At 42.4% G+C, this 26,127-nt stretch overlaps 1 protein-coding gene across 1 annotated transcript; it reads right to left on the bottom strand.

The window, feature by feature from the left end:
• Window positions 1-155: 155 nt before the first annotated feature.
• SLC6A4 (solute carrier family 6 member 4) lies at window positions 156-22,001 on the bottom strand. Its single transcript, XM_065694238.1, has 14 exons — window positions 21,723-22,001; window positions 12,694-13,310; window positions 11,822-11,956; window positions 10,832-11,051; window positions 10,307-10,445; window positions 9,789-9,923; window positions 7,867-7,970; window positions 7,315-7,442; window positions 7,081-7,193; window positions 6,432-6,563; window positions 5,231-5,330; window positions 4,778-4,878; window positions 2,629-2,796; window positions 156-2,251 (listed from the first exon to the last, which is right to left on the bottom strand). The coding sequence occupies exons 2-14, from the start codon at window positions 13,154-13,156 to the stop codon at window positions 2,177-2,179; spliced, it is 2,013 nt and encodes a 670-aa protein (XP_065550310.1). The 5' UTR covers window positions 13,157-13,310; window positions 21,723-22,001; the 3' UTR covers window positions 156-2,176.
• Window positions 22,002-26,127: the final 4,126 nt, after the last annotated feature.

Here is a 26,127-nt window from a genome sequence, read left to right as displayed (position 1 = left end):
TCAGTAGCTCACCACCAGTCTGAAGAGCGAAGGAGCTGGGTAGGGTTTTCTTCTTTACTTCCCACACTTAGATGCTGGATACATAACCTCAGCATGTACCTCAGACATCTTACATTTATATCTGTTGCATGGGGTTTTTTTAAATTATAACAGCAAACTTATTTAGAAACAAGCAAAAAAAAAAAAAAAAGTAATTTTCCTGATTGGTAACTTAATAACTAAATGGCATTCTAATATTAAAATAATTCCCAAACTGTTCCTATTGTCCTTAAAATGAAGTCAGTTTTGGAAATGGCTTTCCAATATACTTGAGGGATAAGCTACAAAACTATTTCCAGTAACTGTACAGTAAGACACATCTATTGTTTTTCTGTTGGCAGTGAAAGAGCATGCTCCTGTTTTAAAAATAGTTCAGGTGCCTTTTGTTCATAGTTCCAAAAGAGCAGTCCTTGTCCCTTGAAGCTATTTATTCCTCCATTGGAAGTTGTGCTTGAGACCTAAAGTTAAGTGAACTCAAGTCAGCAGCTGAAGTGTAAGAGCTTCCTCCAGGAGGTGTCTGCACACCTGAGGAGACAAACCTTGGTGGAGGCGATGGGAATGTTTCAGAAGACAAAGACTCATCACTGCTTTCTTCTAACGTGGTGGGTTCTTTGTACTGATGTAACTTTTCAACAAGTTTCTTAATACCTGTGGCTATGAATGTATATATAACCTTAGTTCTTACCTAAGTAGGCCATGAGATACAAAAGAGACTTTTATCCTCTATTTTATTTTACTTGTTATATCTCAGTGGTAGAGTGAAAACAGAATGCAAGTTTTTAGATAAATGATGCTTACTTGGGTTTACCTAAACTCTCATGTACCTGCAGCAGAAGTGCTGTCCTCCAGCTGACTTGGCAGTTGCAGTCAGCCTGAAGGACAGTTACATCTGGAGTGTGTGCATCTGATATCGAGAGGTTTGTATGTGCATGGAACTTAATTTGTGTATTACTGTCTCAAAATGCAATAGAAATAGTTCTGATGAGAATCAGTCCTGCTGAACTCTACCCAGCTTCTTGTTAAAAAGAAATTCCCCTCTGCTTCTTGAGGGTGAAACCCAAATGTGTTGACATTAGAATATGAGCTAATAAAAGGTTTGTGTAGTTTGTTAAATGTGCTATAGTCAGCTAGCCAACAGGAATATTCTAAACTTTAGTTCTGTATGAGGAAGGAATAGAAAGAGCCACAGGATCCAGCAAATTGTAGGTGTGAAATTAAATTGAAAACAAACTAAAAATGCAGAGCAAAACACAAAATGAAGCAAAGCAGGGAGGCAGATCTTTAAGATTACACTTTTTGCATCAGAACTCAAAAATGTTCACTGTTGGTCTGTAGTTTCTTTGGGTGTGTTGGGTGAAGTAACCCATGATGAGTTTTTGTGGCTTGATTGGGTCTAAAGGAAAGTGAAGCCTAGCACATTACAAAGAATGCTTTTGTAGTACTTACTACACAAGGAAGAACAGACACTGGTAATGAAAAGGAGGATAATGCCACCGACCTTGTGTGCTAATGTACGCAGAGCTGTATGTGGTGCTGCTCAGAATCCTCAGTTTCCTCTTCCTCTCTCTACTCCACTACAAACCTATGGGTATACTACTTTTTTTTTTGGCTAGTTTATAAAACCCTGTGTTACTTGAGTCATACATTTATGGCTATCAGAAATAGCTTTGTATTTTTCAATGTAGTTAAGCAATTAGAACCTTAAAAGCGAATACGACATTGCCCAGTACAAACGATCACATTGAGGAAGATACAGGAGCACTGCCACAGACTTGGGATTCTACACCTAATCCTACCCGCTGATACTTGTCCTTTAGTGGCTTACTCAGCCATGCACACTTTCTGACAGCCCCAGAGCATGGAGTAGTGGTATTCTCATGCACACAGACAGATGTGTGTTCCCAGTATGCGTTGGCTCTCTGTCAGTTCAGGCTGGTTGGAAGTGCACTGGAGATTTCATTGAATTGCTTGGATATATGTGCTGGAGGCACCATGTTTCCAGATGCCCGTTGTCAGTGATGCCATCTCTGTGGAAAACTCCTCCATTTCTTATCTTATCTGGAAACTAAATTCTTTGTGGGGGTGGTGGGGGGAAGAGGATGAGGAAAGTCACATTTTGTGCTCCTCCCAGGTTAGCTTATACTGCATTCATGCGGATGTCTCCAAAAGGAATTTCTGTAGCTGTTTCTGGAGTAATGCTTTTCAGAATACGCTGTTGAAGAGAAATCAGTATTAGAAATCAATTGGTTTCAGAGGTAATACATAATGTGACAGCCATTTGGAAAGCAATTTATAATAAGATATGAATTTAGTTTGAGTTACACCTCATGAACTACAACGCAAGGATGTTTCAGGCTTCTTTCATCTCAGCGCCATGAAGATATAAGGTGCTACAGAAGTACATAGTATTATTTTTGTTTGTAACATAATTTGAACCAGTGTTTGACAGATGTTGTATTAATGCTTTAGGACTTTGCAGTTCACTTGGATACCGTGAGCCAACTGAACATACTACTTCTGAACTGGTAATTACATAAATGTAAATGCCAAAAATGCTGTCACAGACTTATGACAGAGCATCATCGTTACCTCCTTAAATGTTCCTGGTGTGATGACCAACCGATAGACCATGTAGATTGGAATGAAGATGACAGAAGAGGTTCCTATGCAATAGCCCACTACTGTGGTCCAGTACGGATAGTTATAATCAAAAAGCCGTAGCTCAGGAGGGTTGGACAGGAAGCTGCAAGTGACAAACTGGGAAAGGAAAAAGAGGAAAATGTGATTGTTCCATCCAGTATTTTGGTGGCAGACACTTACTTTAGCGATTCCATATCCCAGCATAGCATTGAACTAAAAACCACGAGTAGGATTAAAAGGTTGTCACTGAAAAAAATCCTAAATGACATTAGTATGGAATTAAAAAAACCCAATCAACCAGAAACCCAAAACTAAAGAACCCCCCACACTGCTTCTGGATATCCAGACTTTCCTTCAGGACATTTGAAGGAGCTCGAGTGCTTCAGGGTATATAGTCCAGCCAGGCACTGAAAGAGCCAGGTAAAAAGGCTCACATGATTTACTTATTCCGTAAATACACATGGATGTGTTTGTTGCCTGAGAAGCATTAGAGACACAATTCAGGACCACACTTGTGCATTTAAAGGAAAAAAAAAAAAAAGATGTTAGATGGACAGAATCAGATTGATTGATACCAGTGCACAGAATTTCATCCAGTTACCCTTCTATCGAGCCCTATAACTTGATTCCAGCAACTGATCCCTTCCAGAGAGGTCTCATCTTAATTTTAAGCCACCAGAAATGGGATGTGTAGAGTTTCCCATTACCCCTTGTCCTATGTTTAATGATGATCAGTGTCAATTCTGTTTAGTCTGAATTTAACTCACAGCCACTGTGGTGGTGCTTTGTGCTGTTCTTTATTGGGTTGTAGCCCCTTTGAATACTCTTTCAAATACTGTTAAGAGTACTTACCTGTGGTAATCACATCGGCTGTCAGTTTTCTCTGTGATAAGCTATACAGATTCTATTTTTTTTTTCACTGTTACTTATTTCTACACAGTTTGTCTTTCCTGTGATATTTTTCCAGACCATTTCAGTTCTTCAGTAGCTTTTACAAATGTTAATACTAGTTTGGATACAGCATTCTGGCATCAGCTCGACTGATGCTGTTAGATCACTTTCCTGTGCATAGCCTTCGTGAATGAAAACTGTCTAGTGAAACAACAAATACTTTTAGTTGAATATCACAGGAATAATATTTGTGACTAGCACTGGAAGGACGTCTGATTCTGTTTTATCATCAGAATATCAGGATTAACAGTAAAATTTCCATACAGAAATCATGTGCTGCCTTCTGGGCTTCCCTTAGTTTAGTTTAGTTTCCACGGAGAATCCAAATGACTCTGCCTGGTAACCCCATCACCAGAGCCATGTTCCTCCCTGTTTATTTTACTGCCTTAGGATTACAAAGAGAACAGTAATGTAAGAATTCTTTGTGGTGTCACCCTAATTTATAGCCTTTTCTTCCCTTCTTTTTCTAGGGGTAATAAAATGATAATCTGTTAATGATGGATTGGTCATTACAAGTGTTTGGAATTCGCTCTGTAGCTCTTACACCTGCATTCTGTGCTTTATAAACTCCAACTTGACCTGCTCTGCTCCTGCTAAGGCTAGTGGCAATAAAAGAGAGCGCGAACTAATTTTGGATCAGGAAATGAACACTTTATGTTAAAATGTTATCAATAATCCTGCCAAGTCAAACACTGGGACAGTGCTTCCAACTCTGAATTACAGATTTATAAGGGTTGTAATTAACTGCTGTAAATGCTAAGTGGAATATTCCAGTGTTGTCAGTCAGCGGGTGCTGGGGCAGTATATTTACTTATCTTGGCTTTCCTCCCCAGGCAGTGTATTTTATCATCATCTTTTATTGCCTGATTTTGCTGAGGTGAACATAAAGCAACAAACCAGAGTAACTTTATTCAGCAGAGGGGTGGAGAACCCAGCCTTACTAACAAAAATCCTTAGAACAGTGATTTAGTAACAAGACCTTGCATTGGATTTTTCACTCTTTTGAGCCTTTTTTGATTTAACCAAAAGTGTTACTAAAGACCTTCACCAGAAGATTCCGTAATTAAGCTTTTAGAAGTCGAAGGAGCGGCATTGCTCAGTGGTAATTTTCTGGTGCTGGAAAGAAAAAGCTAGAAAGAAAACTCACCAAAAGGAAGATGGGACTAATTGCTACCCAGCAAACTCGCCAGTACCAGCCTGGGGCAGAGCCTAGCATTTCTTTCACATCATTGCAAAACTGGGTGATGCCTGTGGAGACAAGTGGGAGGAGAGTGGTAACAACAGATGTAAGTCTTTTGCAAGTAGATGCACAGCATTTTGTATACACGAGTAAATCTAGAATCCATCATGGAAGACTGTTTTGTTTCTGTAAGTCTTAACTATATTAAATCCTTAATTCTGCATTACCGCTCTTGTTGCTTTTAGATGTCTGTGTACTCACGTCAGAGAACAGTTAATTCTCATGGGTTTAGTAATCAGGGAGTTTGTAAACTTTTTCTGGAGACACCGGTGATCTTGTCTGGTGAACAGAGGAAATACCAGGCTGCAACAGCTCAGCAGGCTGGGGTAGCACTGTGTGTCGGCATGGCAATAGACGTACCGTAGAACCAGGACACAGCAACCGCTTCCAGAAACACGACGGTTAGGACAGCCGGACCTGTGGCGTATTCCTCAAACAGCTTTACCACATATGCACCTCCCTGGAAAGGAGACCACATCATCAGTGAACCGAAGATCCAGTGATGGGAATCTGCTTATACTGCTGTTTATTATTGCTTTCATCTGGAGCAGAGCATTCCCAGATGGGTCACTCAGTTCTGTCACTGCATGGCTGTTCCTGGCAATGAAATCCCTGAGAGTGCTGCTGGTCTGCTCCCTCCCTATGAACCAGTGGGGCTGCCATGCAGATGAGCTAAAGCTGAACCCACTGGCAGTTCTAGCTGGATTTTAAGGAGCAATTGGGATTTGATGGGGGTTGATGGGATGGCTTTTTGCATGCCTTCTCTGATGGCATCTTCTTTCACCAACGTGAGTCACAGTTACCAAACAGGAAACAAATATGGTGTTACTTTGCTTTCTTTGGGATCTAGAATCATGAAAGAGAAGAGCATTGTGTCTTAGAGAGGAGCTAAGTCTATTTGCAGCAAATACCTTAATTGAGAAGGAAGTTGCACATAAAAGAGCAAGTGGAATGAAACGTGACACAAAAGCCAAGTATTTTTACTTCTTCCTTATGATCATTAAACTCATTACTCAGAACTGTGTTTCTTGTGAGAATAACTCCACAGGGACTATTTGGTGTGACCGATCCTGCTTTCTGGCCTGATTTTATGAGGAAGATGCAGGAAATCCGTTGCTAGAAATATTTTGGAGAACAGCAACAGTCAATCACAGCATCTTCTAGCAGATGTATGGTCAATTAAAAAAAATATTAAAAAATTATTTTAAACATTGCAACACTTAAAAGAACAGTTAATATGATTTTTAAACATGGGGCTTTGGAGAACAAGAAGTAAGCCACATAGAGAATGTGGAAGGTTGCCTGTTTCTGGAGCAGCTGGAGCAGCAGCTGCGTCAGTTCTGATGTGGAGCACATCAGAGTTGTGCTGAATTGCAAAAGGATCACTTTGCAGCACGTTTCCTAGTGAGATTTACTGTTCACATTTCACTCCACGTACAGATTTCTAACGCATAAAGAAAACAGGCTGGAGATTTAATCTGATTCCTTGAAACTCTCTTCAAAGACATCATTAGCAGGAACCTGCCAGTGAGGAAAACTGGGGAATGGGTGAAATACTTACAAATGTCAGGGTTACTAATGACCCCAGGAAGCAAATGGTGATCAGACCAAGGACAAACAGTTCCCTGCGCTTGCTCCAGACATGCGGGAATTCATCCAGGACTCCAGTAATCACTCCCTCTAGTCCTGCAAACTGAAAAGCATGGAAAAGTCACTGGAAAATAGAAGGTGGTGTTACCTGCCTTGAAGTATGTTTCAATGCTTAAAGGAGCTTTTAAAGCATTGGAACACGGGTGCTTTATTCTGCCTGTGGAGTTGTGTGACTGCTGTTTAGACAGGCTTCAGAACTTTTAACTCTTCAAGGTGGGTATTTCATCTTCATGGATCTGCAGGATATGTCTGCCATCCAGAGGAAGTACTGTATTACAAGGAATAGGGTGCCAATAAGTCATAAGTGGCTCAGGAGTATCAAGATTGTGAAACTGGCTGAGTTCAGCCTTGCTGGAAGGAGTTCCTAATTTCCACAGTATGACACTGACAAGTCATTTAATTTTATTTCAGCCTATTTAGGTAATGGCTGCTGTCTTACAGAACACATGGAGATGCCAGTCCCACTTTAAACCCTTTAGTGGCGATGCAGTATTTGTAATTCTGTCTCCGCTGATGCTGGCTGGGGTGGGGTTCACCGCCTTGCACTGCCGTGTACTCACCGTGCTGTCTAATCCCAGCGTGAGCAACATCAGGAAGAAGATGATGGCAAAGAAGGTGGAAGCAGGCATGTTTGCAATGGCCTCAGCGTACGTGATGAAGAGGAGGCTGGGTCCTGTTATTAGAACAGGGATAACTGTTAGCACGCTACTGCTGTGAGGAGGCTATTCTCAACCTAGAAGATTATATTCTATTTTAGAAGCACTTTGAGAGATGTGTATATAAACGTAACCTACCAGTGTCTTTGGCAACCTCTGATACATCTTCATTCCTCATCTCAGCCATGTATCCCAGCACGGTGAAAATGACGAATCCAGATACAAAACTAGTCACACAGTTCACGGTGCTGGTAACCAGAGCATCTCTGCAACAGAAGACCTAACTCATGTCAGGGAATCGGCATCTGCTAGAAAGAGCGGTTTACTACAAATGGAGTGAGTTAGTGTTCTGGATGGAGTCCTAGAAAAGCTAGGGGAATACAGGGGAAAAATCAAGCAGTAGATTTGAAAGAAAGAAACATAAACCCCAACCCCGAACTCCAAACAGTTGCTGTAACATCAGCCTGACACTGGGTTGAATGCTGGATGTACACTGGTGTTTTAGAAAAATAAATAGGATTTACTGTAAGAATATTAAAGAATTGAAAAAATTATTTAATACAAGTTATCCAGTTTTATTCTATACAAGTTATAAACAGTGCCTTTCACCAGCACTGCGTTTCTTTTCCTTACATAGCCACAGTTACATTTTTAAGTTCAATTTGACGTATAGAATCAGGTAGAACTCACTGGTAGCAGTTGTTATGGAACTTGTTGTAGCTGGCATAAGCCAATAGGACCCCAAAACCTGGACCAAGGGAGAAAAAAATCTGAGCTGCTGCATCCACCCAAACCTGAAAAATAGTGAAGATCAAGGGAAAAAAAGACATAAACCAGAGTGAATGAGTTTGGCATGTTCAGAATATCACTTAGCCCTACAAAACTGCCTCACTAGTCTGCCTGTATTCCTGCTCCTGATGTAACACACATTTTGTTAAGAGAGAATATTGGAATACAAATATTTATCATAGATCTGTGAGAGTTGTAAATATCCACTGTAATTTTAGTGCCTATTCAGTGCTTATTGTGTCTCTGCACTGTCTCGAGTACTCACTGGTAGTTTCACTCCTGACAGCATCTGAGTTCACAGTGATTTGCCTGCAGTCAGTTTAACATGAGAACTTCCTATCCATGATTTTGCAGTAGGCTTGGCCTGTCTTCCTCCAAACTCTCTGCTCTCTGTGTGTCCTCCAGGCTGACTAGTAGATCATCACTGCCCAGACTTTTCCTAGATATATGGAAATGCATTTGACAGCGTGGCTGCCGTTCTAGTCCTCAGGACTCAGTGCAGCTTTGTTGTAGCCATGACAGTTGCAAGTGTGATTATCTCGTTATGAAATGCCTGTTGTACTTGAAAAGTGGCTGCAGCCTTAATGAGTAGTGTTCCTAAAGTACAGTATCAGTCCTCTTTCCAAAGGTGAAAGTCCTCATTCATTTATCCTCTTTTGATTGAACCATGGAGTTCATTACATCTCATTTCTAATATTCCCTTCCTTCGTATGAGGCCATCCTGTATCACCCACAGACAGAGCTCTGTCACCGTCCAGCACACAGATTGTGATCTGCTGTCCTCACTTCAGGTACAGCCAATACAATATCAATGCCCTTTATTGCTTTTTCTGAAGATGTGGTCCCTTATTGGAGATGCTGCTTTATCAGAGACTGGTGTCTTTTCATTTCCTTTTCATTCACAACTCTCCCTATCAGGTGGGCAGCAGCCGACTTGCAAACATTAGAATTTTTAATCTTTATATTTGTAGTATTTATTGCTTTGGGTTTTTTCCATCACCCTCCTCACTAGACACTTTCACAGGCAGTGAAATAAGTGTAGCCTAGAGCCTGATGGACCACTTATCATCCACAGAGTTCAAAGCTGAATCAGATATTGGAATGCCTGGGGTTTGTTGGTAACCACAGTCTTGTCCTCATTCCTTTCTTTTTGAACCTTGGTGGTCAATGCAGGCCTAACTGATTTATTCCTCCTTTACAGGCACTTAAATGCATTATGGTCATATTTTAGTTGGTGGCTACAGAGAGTCTCCTTGGGCTTATCTGCCAGATCTTGTCTTGGAGGTTGGAAGTTACCACTCTGGTAACCAGCACTATTTACTGTATAAATACAGGCAACTGTGGACACTTGGGCTGCGGAAAAGCCTGCCCAACTGTATAATGATCCCATCACAGCCAAAAATCCTGCAGCTAGAGCTGTTGTTAGGGCTTAGGAAGTTTACTTTGCTCAGTGTGGCTGTCAAAGATCAAGGGTTTTGTTGCAATGTAGCAGCAATCACAGCTTCTTGCTCAGTGTCACCATTTTCCTGTTGAGAAATTGTTTGGTGGCTTGTTTTCCACCTAATCACACCACTAACTGTGTTCAACCCCTGTCTGGGAGCTCTGCTCTTAGTTCAAGCTGAATTGATGGTGGATGCTAATCTTTAAAACATCTTTATAATTATAGAAACGATAGCATGACTTTAAACAAGAGCATGAAGCCAGGCTTGTAAGTCCACACCAAGACATCTGTTTAATCACGCTCTGCACTGAAAAGAGACATTGAAGTGTATACATGCTGATGGCAAACAGCAAATCTCTACCCTTTTGTAATGTTTTTTTACCTCAGTGGCCAGGAGTTTCTGCCAGTCAGGTTTCAAGTAGTAGAGGACACCTCTCCAAGCCCCGGGCAATGTTGCACCTCTCACAAGCAGGATAAAGAGTATGATGTAAGGGAATGTGGCAGTTACCCACACCACCTGTGAGGGGAAACAGGAACACAGTGTTTGCCAAGGGTAGAAAGTTAACAGTGATAATAAGAATGAGTTATTATAGCTCTTAGCATTTATAACATCCTCATAAGAGCTGCTTCAGAGGATCTGTGAACAGCTTGCACATCTATACCCATGCTTTCCCTCAGCAGAGTTGTTCTGGTCCAGAGAACAGTGGTGTAGTTTACTGTTGTTACATATTACTTGCATAACAGTAGGAGTCACTCCACACTAAGTGCTTTCCAAATCCATAAGCCTATAATCCCTGTCATGAAGACAATCTGAGATCATTCTGTCCAGTTACTTGACTCATTTAGAACTGCTGCTAGACTATACTGTACCACGTTGATGCATCTTGCTTTCGCATTCACCTTGCCAGATGTTTTGACCCCTTTCCAGATGCTGAAGTATACAATGGTGAAGATTAGCAATAAACAGAGGGTCAGTTGCCAGCTGATGCCTCCCAGGTCATCCAGCCCATCAGACCTGTGCACCTGTAGAACTTGGCGTCTGAAAGAGGAAAGAAAAACACAGGTATAGATATTTTTCAACAGAAGCTGATGTTAAGTCCTGTACTGTTGTCTGAGCATTACAGGTAGTCCTGAGGCCTTGAAAAGTAGCCTTCAGTCATGTCTTTTTATCTTTGAACTAGTTAATGGTGCAACAGTGATGATAAATGATAAGTGATAACAGTGGATTGGAACCCTTTAACTAAAATACAGAGTACCCTCCCATACACCCTAAGCTTACACACACCTACAAGTAAGTATTCAGTGATCTGAATACTTCAGAAGAGGGTCCCATTAATAAGGAGCCCTTCTCCCCCTCCAAAGCAAAGCTTGCTACGTATTCTACCAGTCTGTCTGATATCACCATCCTCACTTACATGCACTTACGTATAAAATTCTTCTGCAGGAGAGATGGAGTGTGGGGACCAGCTGACATTGTCCTTGCTGAAGTAGTTTGTGCAGTTGCCTGTGTTCCAGGCATTTGTGCAGCTAGTCCATGGCAGCTCCGTCGTGAAGGAGGAGATGAGGTAGTAAAAGGCCCAAGCCATAATGGTGTTGTAATAGGAGGCTACGTAAAGATCTATTATACAGATGGCAAAGCCAATTCCTAGTAAGGCAGGAAATAATTACATGAAGTAAGTTTTAGGCCAAAAACAAAGGGAAGGAATTTGTTACCACATCAACTACAGTTAGTAACTGTCTGAGGCAGCTCTCAGGAGGTACACTACCCTCTCAAGTATTTACAACAGTGGAATTTCTTGTGGCTTCAGGAACATTCAGGCTCTGATTCCAAAAAAGCATCCTCAAGCAAGACAGAAGATGCTTATACAGGTTTTTTTCCCATCTGTTCCCAAATTCCTGGAATTTAGAAATAGGCATCTTGCACTCTCAGTAAATAAGAGACAAGAGCTTCAAGCCTGGGAGCAAATGAGCATATGGGACAGGTCCATTTACTCAAAGAGAGTCTACGGTAGGACAGCAATTGACAGACCAGGCTGAAGATAGGGAATCATTTGTTTGTAACTGTAGATCTGTATGCTTTCCTGGTTTGAACTTTGCCTTGGATTCAGGAATGTTGCACTTTATGAATTACATTTTCTGTTTATTATTGAATATTTCCAGCTTGGGTCAGGGAACGTGAACCCAATGGTTATCTAGTCAGTTAGACAGTTGTATGTCATACATATATATGAGAGCACACACGTCTTCAAGTGTACATAAAGCTTTAGGAAAGCTTTCTTTGTAAAACCAAATTCTCGTGTAGAACAAGCCTTACTTTGATTTAGAAGATCTTAATATTTAAGAAATTGCACCTTTATAGGAAACTTTTCCAGTTATTCTGAAAGTCCCCAGTATTTTCCCCTTTCCCTTCTTTACCTTTGAATATAGGACATATTTTTCTCCAAATTGAAATACAGCCATTCCTGTGGTACTGTCCTAGTGCTAGTTCCATATAGAAGAGAGGAATCCCTCCAAAGATGGCCATAATTGTGTAAGGAATGAGGAATGCCCCTGCAAGAAAGAAAGCAGGTTATTGTAACTCTTCGTAGGGCTTCTCTTCCAACAGTACCGACACTCCATACACAAGAATTCCTTTTATCCGACAGGCAAAATACACATCCTCTTCCTAGTGTGCCACACTGAGTTACCATGGGATTTCTCAGAAGAGTAACTACTTAGTAAAGTGAGTAACAAGCAACATTCAGGCCAAATGTCTCACATTTCTATAACAAGTATACACAGGATTCACCAAAACTGCACTGGCTACAGTGGATTACAACTGTGAGAGAGATGGGCTACAGGTGAAATAATTTCTTCAGTAAAATGCCTTTGTTACATCAGGGAGACAAAAGTCCCTTGCAAGATCTCCTTGATTAGGTTTAGAATTTGGCTGATATATCAGTGAGTCTAAGGCTTTGCATTCCTCACAAGCTGGCTTTGACATGTTGGTTTATCTGATTCTAAAATACTCCTTGGGACAGGGATTGAGTCTGTTCTCTTGGACCATGGTTCTGTACCGAACTGGCTCTTGGCTTCTATTTGTACTGACATTTTAGATCTTGCTAACTAGTTTTCTTCCATGTTAATATCTACCTATTCTGTTCCAGTATTTAGGTTTTCCAATATGCTTGCAAAATAATTTTCCCTTTGTTGTTTGTTATGTATGATACTAAAATAAACCACTAATCCATCCATTTATAAGCAAGAAGTTCAGCATTAAGGAACAGCGCAGAGAACTAGGCACTGACCTCCTCCATTCTGATAGCATATATAAGGAAATCTCCACACATTCCCCAGATCCACTGCATAGCCAATGACAGAGAGTAGAAAGTCAATTTTTTTACTCCAGGTCTCTCTGTCTTCCAACTCCATCAGCTGCTGCTGGCCTTCTGCTCCACAGGTGGTGGAAGTGGTGGTTGTAGTGGTGGTGGTGGCTGCTGGGGCAGTGCACTGGGCATCCTCCACCTCTCCCATACCGTTGCAGGGAGCAGAGCTCTGTCCCCCTGAATAACCATTTGAGATCTGAGCTGCCTGCCCTTTATCACCCTGGCTGGGATGGACTTTGTTGCCATCCTCCACCAGCCGCAGGGCAGATTTAGGGTTCCTGACCAGAAGTCCATTCTCTTTACAGTCTTCTCCTTTGTTACAGTCTGAGGCATCCTTCTTGCAAGTCAGTGGCTCAGTCTCTTTCCCTGTTGCCTTTTTTTCCATTTTCACCAGGATTTGTTCCAATCACTTGCACACAGACAGCAGCAGAGTTCCCTTGTGGCTTGTCTTCCCACACTTTTATTCCCAGCGTATTCCCAGCACTTTTAGAACTCCTCTTCCATATTTAAATCCATCACATTGAAGGCACAAACACCATCTAAGAAACGAAAATAGTTAAAAATCCATTACAGGGCTTATTGATGCTGTAACTTTTAAGTTACAGCCGACAGATTCTGTAATTAAAATACTTTTGGAAGTAATGAACCATCACAGCATGCAGTGTGAATCATTTAGCAGATAATCCAGGATTCAGTACAGAGAAAGGAAGGAAGCAGTGATCCTCTCCTGCAGCAGAAGCTGCTGTACCTGGTTTATAACCACTTGGGCAGGTTTGCTGGACTTTGTGCATTGCTGGCACTCACAGTCCCACTGTCTTCTGGTACCACGTTCCCCTCTGAACCCTGCTTTCACACCCAGGGAGGCTGTGGGACTCCCAGGTTGCAATACTGAGGGCAGAGTTTAGCGTGGCTTGTGTTTTCGTTTTCATAAGTTCATCCTGTGACTTACCCACTCATCCTGCGGCGATTTCTAGGTTCACCCAGTATGAAGGGAAAAGAATTAGTGAAACAAATATGACATAGCAGTGGATATACAAATTACATTTCAGGACCATCTTTCTTCAGGAATTCCACAGGTTCTGCTCTGTTTAGCAGCAGACCTGGAAGGTTTAAATGGGAGTTGAAGTATTTAAATCTCAGTTGTTTTGCATCAAACTGACTTTTGAGGCTCAGTCAACACTTAATAATAGCAAGGAAAACAGATCAGAAAACTTCAATTTGGTTGTTTTGAGTAAGAGCTAACGTGGGTCTAAAGGACAGGAATTGTCCCCAGTTTTATAGAATCATAGAATGGTTAGGGTTGGAAAGGACCTCAAGATCATCCAGTTCCAACCCCTCCGCCATGGGCAGGACACCTCACACTAAACCATCCCACCTAAGGCTTCATCCAACCTGGCCTTGAACACCGCCAGGGATGGAGCACTCACAACCTCCCTGGGCAACCCATTCCAGTGCCTCACCACCCTCACAGGAAAGAATTTCCTCCTTAGATCCAATCTAAACTTCCCCTGTTTCAGTTTGAACCCGTTACCCCTTGTCCTGTCACTACAATCCCTGATGAAGAGTCCCTCCCCAGCATCCCTATAGGCCCCCTTCAGGTACTGGAAGGCTGCTCTGAGGTCCCCACGCAGCCTTCTCTTCTCCAGGCTGAACAGCCCCAACTTCCTCAGCCTGTCTTCATACGGGAGGTGCTCCAGTCCCCTGATCATCCTCGTGGCCTCCTCTGGACTTGTTCCAGCAGTTCCATGTCCTTCTTATGCTGAGGATACCAGAACTGCACACAATGCTCCAGGTGAGGTCTCACAAGGGCAGAGCAGAGGGGCAGGATCACCTCCTTCACCCTGCTGGTCACGCTCCTTTTGATGCAGCCCAGGATACGGTTGGCTTTCTGGGCTGCGAGCGCACACTGCCGGCTCCTGTTCATTTTCTCATATTTGAGTCCTTGGGCAAATAAAGGCATCTTTCCATTTGGATCTGCTAGCACTGTTGTCCAGCCCCAGGAAGGGCAGTGGGTACGACTGCAAAGAGCAGACTCTGGGAGAGCCCCTAGCTATCCCTGCCCTCTTCATGTGGGCTGGGAGCGTAACACACGGGAAATGAACCATCCCCAAATAAAGAAATGTACAGCACAGATTTTCCTTCAGAACAGAAAAAGAACTGTGGGTCAGTGGGTCAGGTTTTGTTCTCTGGTCATTTGTCAGGGAAGCCAAATGCCCTTAAAAACAGCATTAAAAGCTGCCTTTACTCTTGACATGGGAGCTGATTCTCTGTGCTGCAAATTCCCTGGGGCAGTAACCTTGTTTTATAGTGAGCAAAGCATTACACAAGCTACACAGATTATTATGATTATGTCTAATTTTTCCTTTCAAATCCTTTTACCACAGTAAACAGCATTGGCACGTGCTAGCAGAAGAATAAGCATTACTTTATTTCACTTATAGCTGTTGGGAAACTAAAGCAGAGAGGGGATACTATTTGCTCATTTGTAGAATTTGCTCATTGCTTTCATCCTTGTGCAAAGACAGTTTGTTAAACCTCTCCCTAAATACTTATCAGCGCAAGCAGAAAGAGAAGGAAAGCTATCGAGCTGCAGAGTAAACAGGAGGATGTTCTTGAGGTGAAAGTCACTTGGAGGTGTTTATGACGTTCAGAAATATCTAGTTCTTCAGTTCTTCTTTTCATCATATAGCAAGCAGTGCATCATTAGTGCTGAATTCTTAGAGCAGTACTTTGCTACCAGTAGTTAATCATCCACAAAGACTGAAACATCTTCAGAGTTCCAGAGAAAAATAACTATTGCAAAGAACAGGAGTTTCTGTTTTACCTGTGAGGCTATAAAACCTGAATGGCTTTGGAGTCTGAAACCATCCAAGAAAAGCCTATGTAGATGAGAACAGTTCTACCACCACAGGAGGTAACATAAGAATCCTAGGAAAGGTCACAGCCAATCCCGCCCTCCTATAGAGCACGTTAAATAAGGCAGGAACATGGAAAAGTAACCTGAGCCCTTATGGACTTTACACCTCTTACTCATACATGGGAAAGCAGTAAAGGATGTTGATTTAGCTGCACTATCTCATGAGGCTGAGTTTTCCATACCTGAGACTTAAACCCTTACTGTATTTGTGAAACACTTCATTTCCGCACCAAATACTTCTTGGTGCTTTCTTTACAGAGAGGAGGTCATGGAATGTATTGTCGATTTGCTGGGTCTGTGACAATCAAGACCGTTGTCTTACCCAGATCGAAGCTCCTTCTGGTCTTCTGCAGACCACAGGGAAGAAATATCCTGTTATTTCAAATATTGATGTAGAATTTTCAGTAGTTTCAGCCTAAAATATGCAAAATTATGTGTGAACTTTCAGGGGCTTCAGCTGGAATTTGAACTATTCCTTTCTACCCTGGGAAACCTCTGGAGTGACAGACTCGACAGCGGTGCTCTCAGGGGCATAGTTGGCACATGAAAACGCAGCATTTACAGAGTCAGATTTCATTACACTGTAAAAACTGTGGGAGAATGGGCTTTTCCTCCCTCTTGTTACAACTTAAACAAAAAAATATCTGTAACTGCTACAAACGGCACAAAGAGCTGCAGAATTAAAGCTTTGGGGCTGAGAAGTGTGCTGGGATCTCAAGGGAAGATACCCAGGGGAAAATTAATGGTCAAGGATTTTGCCCTCCATCTCCATGCACCGATCTTTCAGTAGTTACAGGTGCTAGAATGATGATAGTGTAAGAAAAGACAGTTTATTACTTATTTTCTGTCTGAGCTGTTGCAAAGGTTGCCCTTACATAAATTCGCATTGGTTTCTTATCGCCAGCATTATCTGCTACAGAAGAAGAAAAAGCAAGCTCGCTGTGCCTTCATTTGGTTGTGATGTGACTTCGCTCCTCTGAGCAGCCCTAAGTGTCTGCACCTTTTGTCCCTCCAGTAGCTCTGAACAGAGACTTTGGAGCGAGTCCAGAGGAGGCCACAGAGATGCTGCGAGGGCTGGAGCAGCTCTGCTCTGGAGCCAGGCTGAGAGAGCTGGGCTGGGGCAGCCTGGACAAGAGAAGGCTCCTGAAGGGGAGACCTGAGAGCAGCTCCAGTGCCTAAAGGGGCTACAGGAAACCTTGCGACAAGGGGCTTGCGACAAGAGATGCAGGGACAGGACGAGGGGAATGGGTTTAACGTGCCAGAGGGGAGACTGAGATGAGCTCTTAGGCACAAGCTCTTCCCTGTGAGGGTGCTGAGGCGCTGGCACAGGGTGCCCAGAGAAGCTGTGGCTGCCCCATCCCTGGCAGTGCTCAAGGCCAGGTTGGACACAGGGGTTTGGAGCAAGCTGCTCCACTGGAAGGGGTCCCTGCCCGTGGCAGGGGTTGGGGCTAGATGAGCTGTAAGGTCCCTTCCAACCCAAACCAGTCTGGGATTCTATGATTATTCTAAAGGCCAGTTTTCTTTTCCTAATGCTGTGCTGTCCAGGAGCACAGGAGAGGTGCCAGCCCTCTGAACTGCACTCCTTCCTAGTCAAAGAGTAACGGAAGAAGAGCAACCCTCAGCCCTGCTCCAGGGAAGCATCCTCTAACACACAGCACATCCTCCACAGCTATTCCCTGCTTTGCTTGCTTGCTGAAAACACTAGGCTGGCCAATTGAAGCCATCTGTTCCTACAAGCTTGGCTGGAGCCACCAATGCAGTTCATATCAGACAAATATTAATTCAATTATCATTTTTAGTCACTCCCACACAGAGCTAAACTCGAACCAGCACTGTGGATGTCAAAGCCCTCTATGCCCCTTGGTGCACAAACCCAACTCCTTTGCCTCTATCAAAGCAATCCTCAAGGAACATCCCTGTCCTGGGGCCTGGTTCCTCCCTGAGCTGCACAACTGATGGATCATCGCTTGTTTATTTCTTGAGGCACGCAGTGACCTCTCGTGGCAGTGTAGGAATCCCTCTCTTTTGATGTTCTGCCATGTAGCAAACCAAAATCCTTCTAGCACTTAAAACCAAAACGATTTTCCTGTTTTCTGTAGTTTTGAAAGGAGCAGATTGATGTGTCCAGGGGATTAAAGCAATTAGGCTGAGGTACAGCAAATACCAGATGCTTCAAGGAAGGCAAATCTCAATGCCTCGAGTCACCTGGAGGATGCTTCATCTGAGGTGGGGCAGCCCTGACTTCCTGAATTCCTCAGCACAAGGGTTTGTTCAGCCTCACTCTGTGTGACTGCAGATTCGTTGCTTGTCTCCAAACCATCCAATACATTCTAACTTGCAAAATGGGGACATTTGCATGCATTTTGCATCATACAAATTACATTCTGTTTTCATGTGCTACCTTAATGAGTCAATGCTTGCTGGAGTGCCAGCTACTTGCTGGGTTACAGCTGTGTTCCTGCAGCAAAACCCATGTCTGTCGCTCACGCAGCTCCTCCGTCTGCCCCACTTCTGCCCATTCACATGCTGGCACTTGCAAAGAATTCAAGTGCTTTGAACTCTGAGACAAAAAGTTAACGCACCCTGCTGGCAAACAGAACCAAACATTATAACACATACCTGTTACCTTGACCTAAATCTTGGTTTTATCACAAAGTATTTAAGATGGTTAAAATTATGAACCTGCTTGACTGCATATTACACCTTGGAATAAAGATGCTGTTCACACAGGCAGCTGTATGTAAATACAAAGAGTCCAAGGAAACTGCTTTTATCTAGAGAATCAGGCAAGGAGTTTGTATGACAAAAGAGAAATCCCATATCCCACACAGGGAAAGGCTGAATTGTTTATCTGTGAGTGCTGTTCCCACCTCTGCCCCACAATATCAGCCATGACCCCTGGACAACCACAGACTGGGGTGTTTCCAGGTACTGGACCCTGATAAATGCAGCAGTGAACATTTCTGGTCTTCACCCAATCTCCCCACACAGCCCTGCTCTGTCTTTGCACAGGATGGAGGTGACCTGGGTGACAGTGAGAACCTTGTGAGGTCCTTTTAACCGGCTTTTGTGCGCTGGCGCATCCCTGGTTTACTGCAAGTGTGGTGTGAAGGAGCATAGAGCCTTCATGTTTTCGAAGGCCAGGACTAACCCTTTAATCAGAGTTATTCTGGGATAGCTCTGATGTGCCCATGCTGTGAGGAGTTGTTAGAAAATAAGTTTCAGCCAATTAAATCTTCAAACTAGATTAGGATTCATTTTACCTGCTGTGTGTCATACACAAGCCATGCTTAGAGTTCATAATGCAAAAAAATAAATGCCCTTTGCTTTTTGACTGTCTATGTATACTGATGTCATTAAAAAATGAGCACCTAGAATATCCTTTTCTATCAGCTTGTTTCCATTGTGAGCTGATAGCAAGTGTGACGCATTCCATTTCAGGTTTCAAAACCTGATATTCATAAATACATAGTAGAAGATACAGAGTCCCAGCTCTGGGAGGGCTGCCTGTAACCAGCAGTATTAGGTGCAAAGCAGAAACAAGCTGATGTCTAAACTACCCTCAACAACAGAAAATTCGTTTCTTCAGGGTTTTGGGTTTTAGCTATGCTTCTGCAGTCTAGTTGAATAGAATCAAAGCTGACTTTTGATAAAGAGTGATCAAAACCTACTGAAATGAATGGGTCTACTGAGCAGGTCTGATCCTGGTGCCAGTCATTTTAAATGTAACTGGATTGGGTACTTCTGCACATCACTAATGTGTGTTTTATAAGAAACCTGCAGTTTGTAGATGACAAAATAGACCCTATATCTGAATATTTGCAGTTCTTGCAAATATTGGGCTTGCTTCTTACTAAAACAGAATAGAACTGTACTCAACAAGTAGTGCCACTGAGTGGCCCTTCTGGGAGAGTAAAAGGTGACTTACCAAGGTGAGAATGGTATAAGTAGTGAGCTGTCTACAGATAACTTGTATATTCCCAGATAAGGCTAAATACAGGTAAGATGTGAAAACAATGCCTCTGAAAGGAATAGTATTGGGGGAATATAAACCTGTGCTGTGAGTTTTTATGTCCCCATCTTGTCCATCTTTCAGTCTGAAATTAAAAAGTCAGCAAGAAAGAGAGAATTTACCTTTAAAAATGTGTTGAGAAGACAGATGCTGTGTTGTAGTGGGAATGCTGCCAAATGGACGACATTTAACCAACAGGGAGGAGGGGGAGAAAATGCCTTTTGTGGCTCGAGAGTGTCTACATGTAGTGCAAGGAAACAGATAAGCTCGGAGGGAATGATATTCCCTTTGTATTCTTCCTCAAATTATTTATATAAACTTGACGGAAAAGTCGTAACGGAGCAAATATCACCAAATAGAGCAGAGTTCCGTAATGGAACTCTGCACAGGCAAATTAACAGGCATAGTGTTTGAAGTGAGAGACCTGTTTGCAGACTCAAGTCAAAGCCTGGCTGCATGCATGTACTTGTTTGTAATGTTTTGACCTAAAGGAAGTAAAGAAACAGTCACCATTGTTTCCAGATGATGTTTCTTTGAAGGAGATTTGTTAACAGCTCTCTCTAAATTACAGCCCCTTTATACAGGCTCCAAGTTCTTTATGAAACACTTATACCACAGACGGGCTTCGTTATGTTGTGTAAAATCTATGATACAGGTTGCCAGATCAACAGAGCTGCAGATGCACAGTTTTGGAACAGAGTTAAAACACCAGCATCAGTAAGGACAGCAGGATACAGAATGAACATTTCTTTAGGCTCTTAATTCCTAATGAAAACTGGGTGGGTTTGATTTCCATGGGGGAAAGCAGGAAAGAGCTTAAATACACACTGTACATTTCCTTGTGTGGGAATAATTTAGGGGGTTTATTAAAGTCCAGTTTTAGGGCAGTTTTTCTTAATTTATATAACCATTTGCAATTGAGCACACCCTGTCCAATTAGAAAATGGACCACAACAGACACGTACTTTATGCCAAGTTTACAAAGTGCTCTCCGAGAAAACTACCATCCATTCAGTCATCGATAGCACCAGAAGATGAGGTCCAAGTGCCTGGACCTTCCCTGGTGAATGCCTGGCAGCTAAAAACCCACATGAAAAAAATCCCACAACGCTTCCAAGAATCCAGATCCAGTAAATGCACGATCCTTTCCCCCCAGACTTTCTTACCACACCAAAACATGCTTTCCATGACTATTTATATATCCAGTTACATCGCATTCCTCACTTAAACTTCCAGATTACTTGGCAAGCTAACCAGCAAGCAAGTTGTTTCAGCACTAAACATGATTGACTATAAATCTATATATGACATACTCTTCAGATTTATTACTCATAATAAATCTGTCCCATTGAGTTAGATAATTTACTGTGCTGGAACAGTTTACCTTTTAAAATAGAACTTTATATGGTTATTAAAACTTACTTTATATGAAATAAATAACAGTTTGCATTGATTTCTTCCCTTCAGATTCTGCTTATTTTTTCCATATAGTTTAATGCCTTTTTGTAAACTTTAAATAAACTTTGTGCTCATAATGCAGTTATGGGGACTGCCAAAACTGTAATTTCAGATTGTCATAACATGTTCTGCTACAGGCATTTGACTCCCAACATTCGTAACTGCTGGACAAGTGCCTGAGCAAGAGGGAGTAGAGCATCAGAACAGCAGAAAAGCAAGAAAAAGCATTAAAGTTTTAAGACAAAATCAAAACAAACTTTCACCAAAAATTAATGCGGTTTTACCCCAAACCCCTTTGTTAGATGTATGTTTTCCCAAAGCTATAGAAATACTCTAAGACCTTAAAAGCTGATTTAAAACGAAGCAAAACGTAGTGTACGCATTCTAGACTGTTATTAGTAGTTCAGACTTTATAACTGGAGCTGAAAGAGGCAATAAGGAATGGAAGTTAATGAAGCTCTGGTATCTGCTTGCTTCAGAAGGTAAGCTCTGAAGACAGTGTCTTGAAGCCTAAATTCATAAAGTACTTCAGAAATCAGTGTTAAAAGCAAAATCATAAAGTACCTGTCTTTGGGGTCGGCTTGAAGCACTTTCCTTGGAGTTATCCAAGCTCGAGTAACCTTCACCCACATTTACTTCAGTCTCGGGAACTCAGCCTGTGGGCAACTCAGCATCTTGGGGAGGTTTTTGTACACCAGTCCCCCTCACATGGTCTGATTTGCAGATAATCTGCTGCCAAAGAGCTCTTGGAGAATTTTTGCGTCACTTTAGTCAAATAAACTTTATGTTTCACCAGGGCTGCAGCTCAGTTTTCCTCCTAGAGGTGGGTGGCTACATTTGTCTGCTCCGATCAGTTCAAAAGAGCAGGATCCAATGAAGGCAGAGGGAGAAGGAGGGAAGCTTTCCTGGTAAGGGACAGTTTTGCTGGCTCTTATTCCAGCTATAAATAAGAGGATGGGGATGATGATGATGATGATGGAGACAGCAAACAGGGTGGAAGTTTTGAGGGAATCAGTAAATGACGAGTTTGCAGGTGGGTCTGTGAACTGAGATAGGAAAAAACTGGGATCTGATCACAATAAAAGGTCTTGGAAAGAAAAACTTCTATTGCTGAATATTTACATTATTTTAACAAAGAAGTAAGGTTTAATTGTGGTTTAAAGCATTAAGCACTGATTCTTAGAAGTGTTTTGCTGCCTCAGTAAGCTCAACAAGTAATTTCCTTTCTTCCTACTACTCCTCCAAATCTCTCAGCCTCTGACACTTGCTGTGTCTCCAGCTTTTTCATCCAGGGTTTCTTCATTCCTAGACTTTACCGTGTGTTTAGAAAGAGTCATAAATCACAAGTCAGTGAAACAGTGCCATGGGTTAGGTGACACATTTGGGAGAAAACAAGTGGAAAAGCAGAATGGGGACAACTAAGAATAGCGAATGGTTGGAGCAGCAGCAGTTTTGCTGAAAGTTGTTGCCAGTTTTCAGAGACTTGCTCCAGACAATTGAAAAGAAAACAATCTCTGAGCGCTGGAAAGCACTGGGATATAATTAGCACTTTCCTTTTTCTCTCTCCTTGGTCCCTTAATGAGAGCAGCAGCCAGGCAGCAGCGTGGCATGTGCACCATCTCAAGGATAACTCCGGTATTGCAACCATCAACACCAGCCACACGCGGATTAAAAGTTTTGGCTTTCCCGTTAATTCTTGTTGGCAAGATATTGAAAACGCTGTGTCAAATTAAGTTTGTGGCCTTCAGTTGTATCAGGGATCCATTGATCTTTAAGTGGAAATAGCACTAAGTCATCCTCTCCCTGCTGTGCTGAACTTCCCTCCTGTACTCTTCTTTCCAAAATAAGCAGTTGTGGTTGTGTTAAGCTTAGCTGCCCCACAGTCAGTGTCCTTGCAGCCTGTAATCAGTCACAGTGTCCCTCTGGTTGTCCTGTTCCAAAGGGTTTGCAAGGACAAAGACTTGGTGCCTCACTCAGCCTTTATGAATGTCGAAGTACAGCATCTGAATGCACAAGTTCCCATCTGTGGGTTAGCCCCTGTGCTTTGCATAGCAGGTTTTTTGCTTTCTTGGGATATGGGAGGAATCTGTGCCTTGCTTTCATGCAGATTTCCAGCTCACTACTGCTGGGAGATGGGAATGGATTTCCCAAACTCACTTTTTCTACCCTCTTACAAGAAAAAAAATCTCTTTACTTTGGGCCCCTCTTTACATGATTAAGTGGGGGGGTTAAAAGTTTTAGGGCATTATGACCTTTGAGGCTTTTTCTCCATCTTGGTCTCTGCTTAGAGTAGGCTCTTTTAGCAAGACCTCAAACACTGCTGCACACCATTCACCTTGGCCAACACTTGCAGTTAAATTGCTTTCATATGCTCACATCAGTGGCACCCAGCATCACCATCGGGTTATTTCTGTAGGGCACACAAAGCTGTAACAAGACAAGAGGCACATTGAGAACACAAAACCACCTTTCATGACTTATCCTGGACTGCTTGGTCAGTTGATGAGTTTTTTTCTCACTAATGGCTTTTGCAGCAGCGTGGGGGTTTGTTTGCAATCTCTTACCAGTCTGGAGCCTTTGGGGCATAATATAAATGACAGACTTGGGATTTCAGGCAGAGCCCCCCCACTTTATCTTGTATGTGAAAGACTTCCAAGTGCTGTACTGAGTCAGTTCCAGAATTCCATGAAGTATTCCTTGCATTGGCAGGTAAAATACTAATGATTTCTGGAAAGTATGAAAAAAGAGGAAGAAAACTGACTTTATGCAAGATGTAACCTCAAACAGTTCTGCAGTTCTCTACAGGTAAAGCAACTGTAGGTCCAGTTCCCAATGCCAGCACAAGGATGGGAAACATCAAATTCCCTAATAACAGTAGTGTCAGCTGTACTAAGAAGAGCTTAATAGTAATTCTGCAAGTGTGTCTGATTCACTGCCAGTAAGAGGATAGGAACAATCTTCCAAATACTACAAAACAAATCCTAAAGTATTTATTTGTTCCCATTTTTTGCTTAGTTAGGAATCAGACTGTTTAGAAGCTATTAGGGTTGGCTTTGGGATAAAAGAAATTCTGATTGTCCTTCCCTGTTATTTTCTAAGCTGACTGAGCTGGGAAATACATCTGGGCTTTAGATGGGGTTTGGAGAGGGTTTGTGATTTCGACTGTTTCGAGAGAGCATTTGGGTGGAGAAATCTGATTCTGAGAACCTACAAGCTGCCACGACACGTAAGCTCTCCTGCCTCTTCCTTTTCTTAGGAGGAATTACTGTTTTCTGACTCTTGATGGAATCTCCGATACCTGACTTTTACAGCATCATCCGTCCATATTTCCCACCTGTCAGAGGAACGCTTTGAATTATCACATGAGAACTACAGCCCTGACAAACAGGAAAAGGAAACTTGGTTGGTTCCTCAACAATCCAAAGGTCTTTGTAAGGATTTGCAAAGGATATAAACTAAAGAAAGCAGCAGCACTGAAACACAGTGGGCATGAATTGGTTTTGGTTTTTCAGTCCAACCTAGGCGCCTTTTTATCAGTTGGATGTTGGTTTTGTTGTGATCTTAGTTTACAGCTGCTAAGGCATAGAGCTTCCTTTGCTGGGCTGTAGCAAGTTAGGATTGTTCCCACATTACTTCCACTCCATCAGTTGGAAAGAGTTTAGGTTTTGATCCTCTTGGAACCATTTCCTGCAAACTGACAGGAGTTAAGTGGTCTGTTCCTCAATTACATGCTGCTATACTACACTGCTGGAGTGGTGCTGGGCCCCTTCATTCCATCACTTCTGTGGTGTCCTCTTACTTCCATGCACCTGAGAAGAGCCTGAGGTTCTTCTGGATCCAGCCATCCCTTGTGCTACACAGGACAAACTTCCTCAGCCTCTGTATGGAGCATGTGGCTTCTCAATCATCCGCTCAACTCTCTCAATTCTTACTCCCCCAGTTGAGGGCTGCTGATCACATTAGTGATATTTCCTTTAGGACACAAGAGCAGAGTGACCCAGTTAACATCATAACCACAGGAGCTGTTAGTGGGAAATCACATGCTGATTTGATTCACGTTTTAAACTACTGCTTAAAAACAAGCCCAGTGCCTGTGAGATACAACTGGTGGGTAACAAAGCCACTTAGCAAGAGCACACAGCTCTTGATTCTTACCAAGGTACAGGTTTTCATGGACTGTTACCACTGAGAAAAAGTTTGTTCAACTGCCTTTAGAGTCCTCAAAATAGAAGAAATAGAGCTATTTCCCTTCCTCTTCCCTACTCCTTCTTACAAAGAACTTAGAAAACTGCTGAGCATAAAGGCAAAACTCTGCCAGGTTAGCTTCATTTCCTATAATGTGTCTCAGCCATGTGGATTTTCTGTGCTTATTTGAAGCAAAGGAAAAACCAACCCATACTATTGTATAAGCTGTACAGGGAAATATCTGGGCAAGAGCTGTGGAGATAAGCACACACTGGACAATACTTTAAATACTTAAATTAACAAAAACTGGCTTGGAAACTGTTTTTAGTTTGTCAGACTCAATCCTCATCGCTGCTGCCATGGGCAACACAAATGTTAAACTCCAGAGAAAAAGTGACTCTCTTTGGCTGCTCTGCCCCACTCAGAGATAGCATAAAGGAAAGAATTGGTGTAATGCCATAAGCAGAAAGGTTTTAAAAGACTAAAATACTGACCTTTTGGAAGGGAAAAGCACCCCCAGAACAACACATGCATTACTCATAATGAAAATATTGTGCATAATAGTGCTTCCCAAGGGACCTGGCTTTGTTTCAGAGCCACCAGGGTTCAGCATCAAGTACAAGGCTGTTTACTTGCCTTGATGCAAGTAACAGGATGAAGTAGAGGTTCTGTATCACAGACACACGAAGCCAGAAGGGACCTCAAGAGCTGAGGTCCATCCCTCTGCCAAAAGAAGGATCAACTCTGCCAGTTCTGACACGTTCTTCCATAACCTGTCCTTAAG

This window comes from Lathamus discolor, chromosome 14 (genome assembly GCF_037157495.1).
Source record: "Lathamus discolor isolate bLatDis1 chromosome 14, bLatDis1.hap1, whole genome shotgun sequence".
Lineage (NCBI taxonomy): Eukaryota > Metazoa > Chordata > Aves > Psittaciformes > Psittacidae > Lathamus > Lathamus discolor.
The sequence above is the reverse complement of the archived record's forward strand: the minus strand, read 5'-3'. Positions and strand labels throughout refer to the sequence as shown.

Bases quoted from the DNA above. Each gene is read 5' to 3' on its own strand.
- SLC6A4 (XM_065694238.1), bottom strand. From the start codon at position 13,156: ATGGAAAAAAAGGCAACAGGGAAAGAGACTGAGCCACTGACTTGCAAG. The intron at 9,924-10,306 runs GTGAATGCGAAA...TTCCCCTCACAG, and splicing joins GGGTCAAAACATCTGGCAAG to GTGGTGTGGGTAACTGCCAC. The intron at 2,252-2,628 runs GTAACGATGATG...TCTCTTCAACAG, and splicing joins CACCAGGAACATTTAAGGAG to CGTATTCTGAAAAGCATTAC.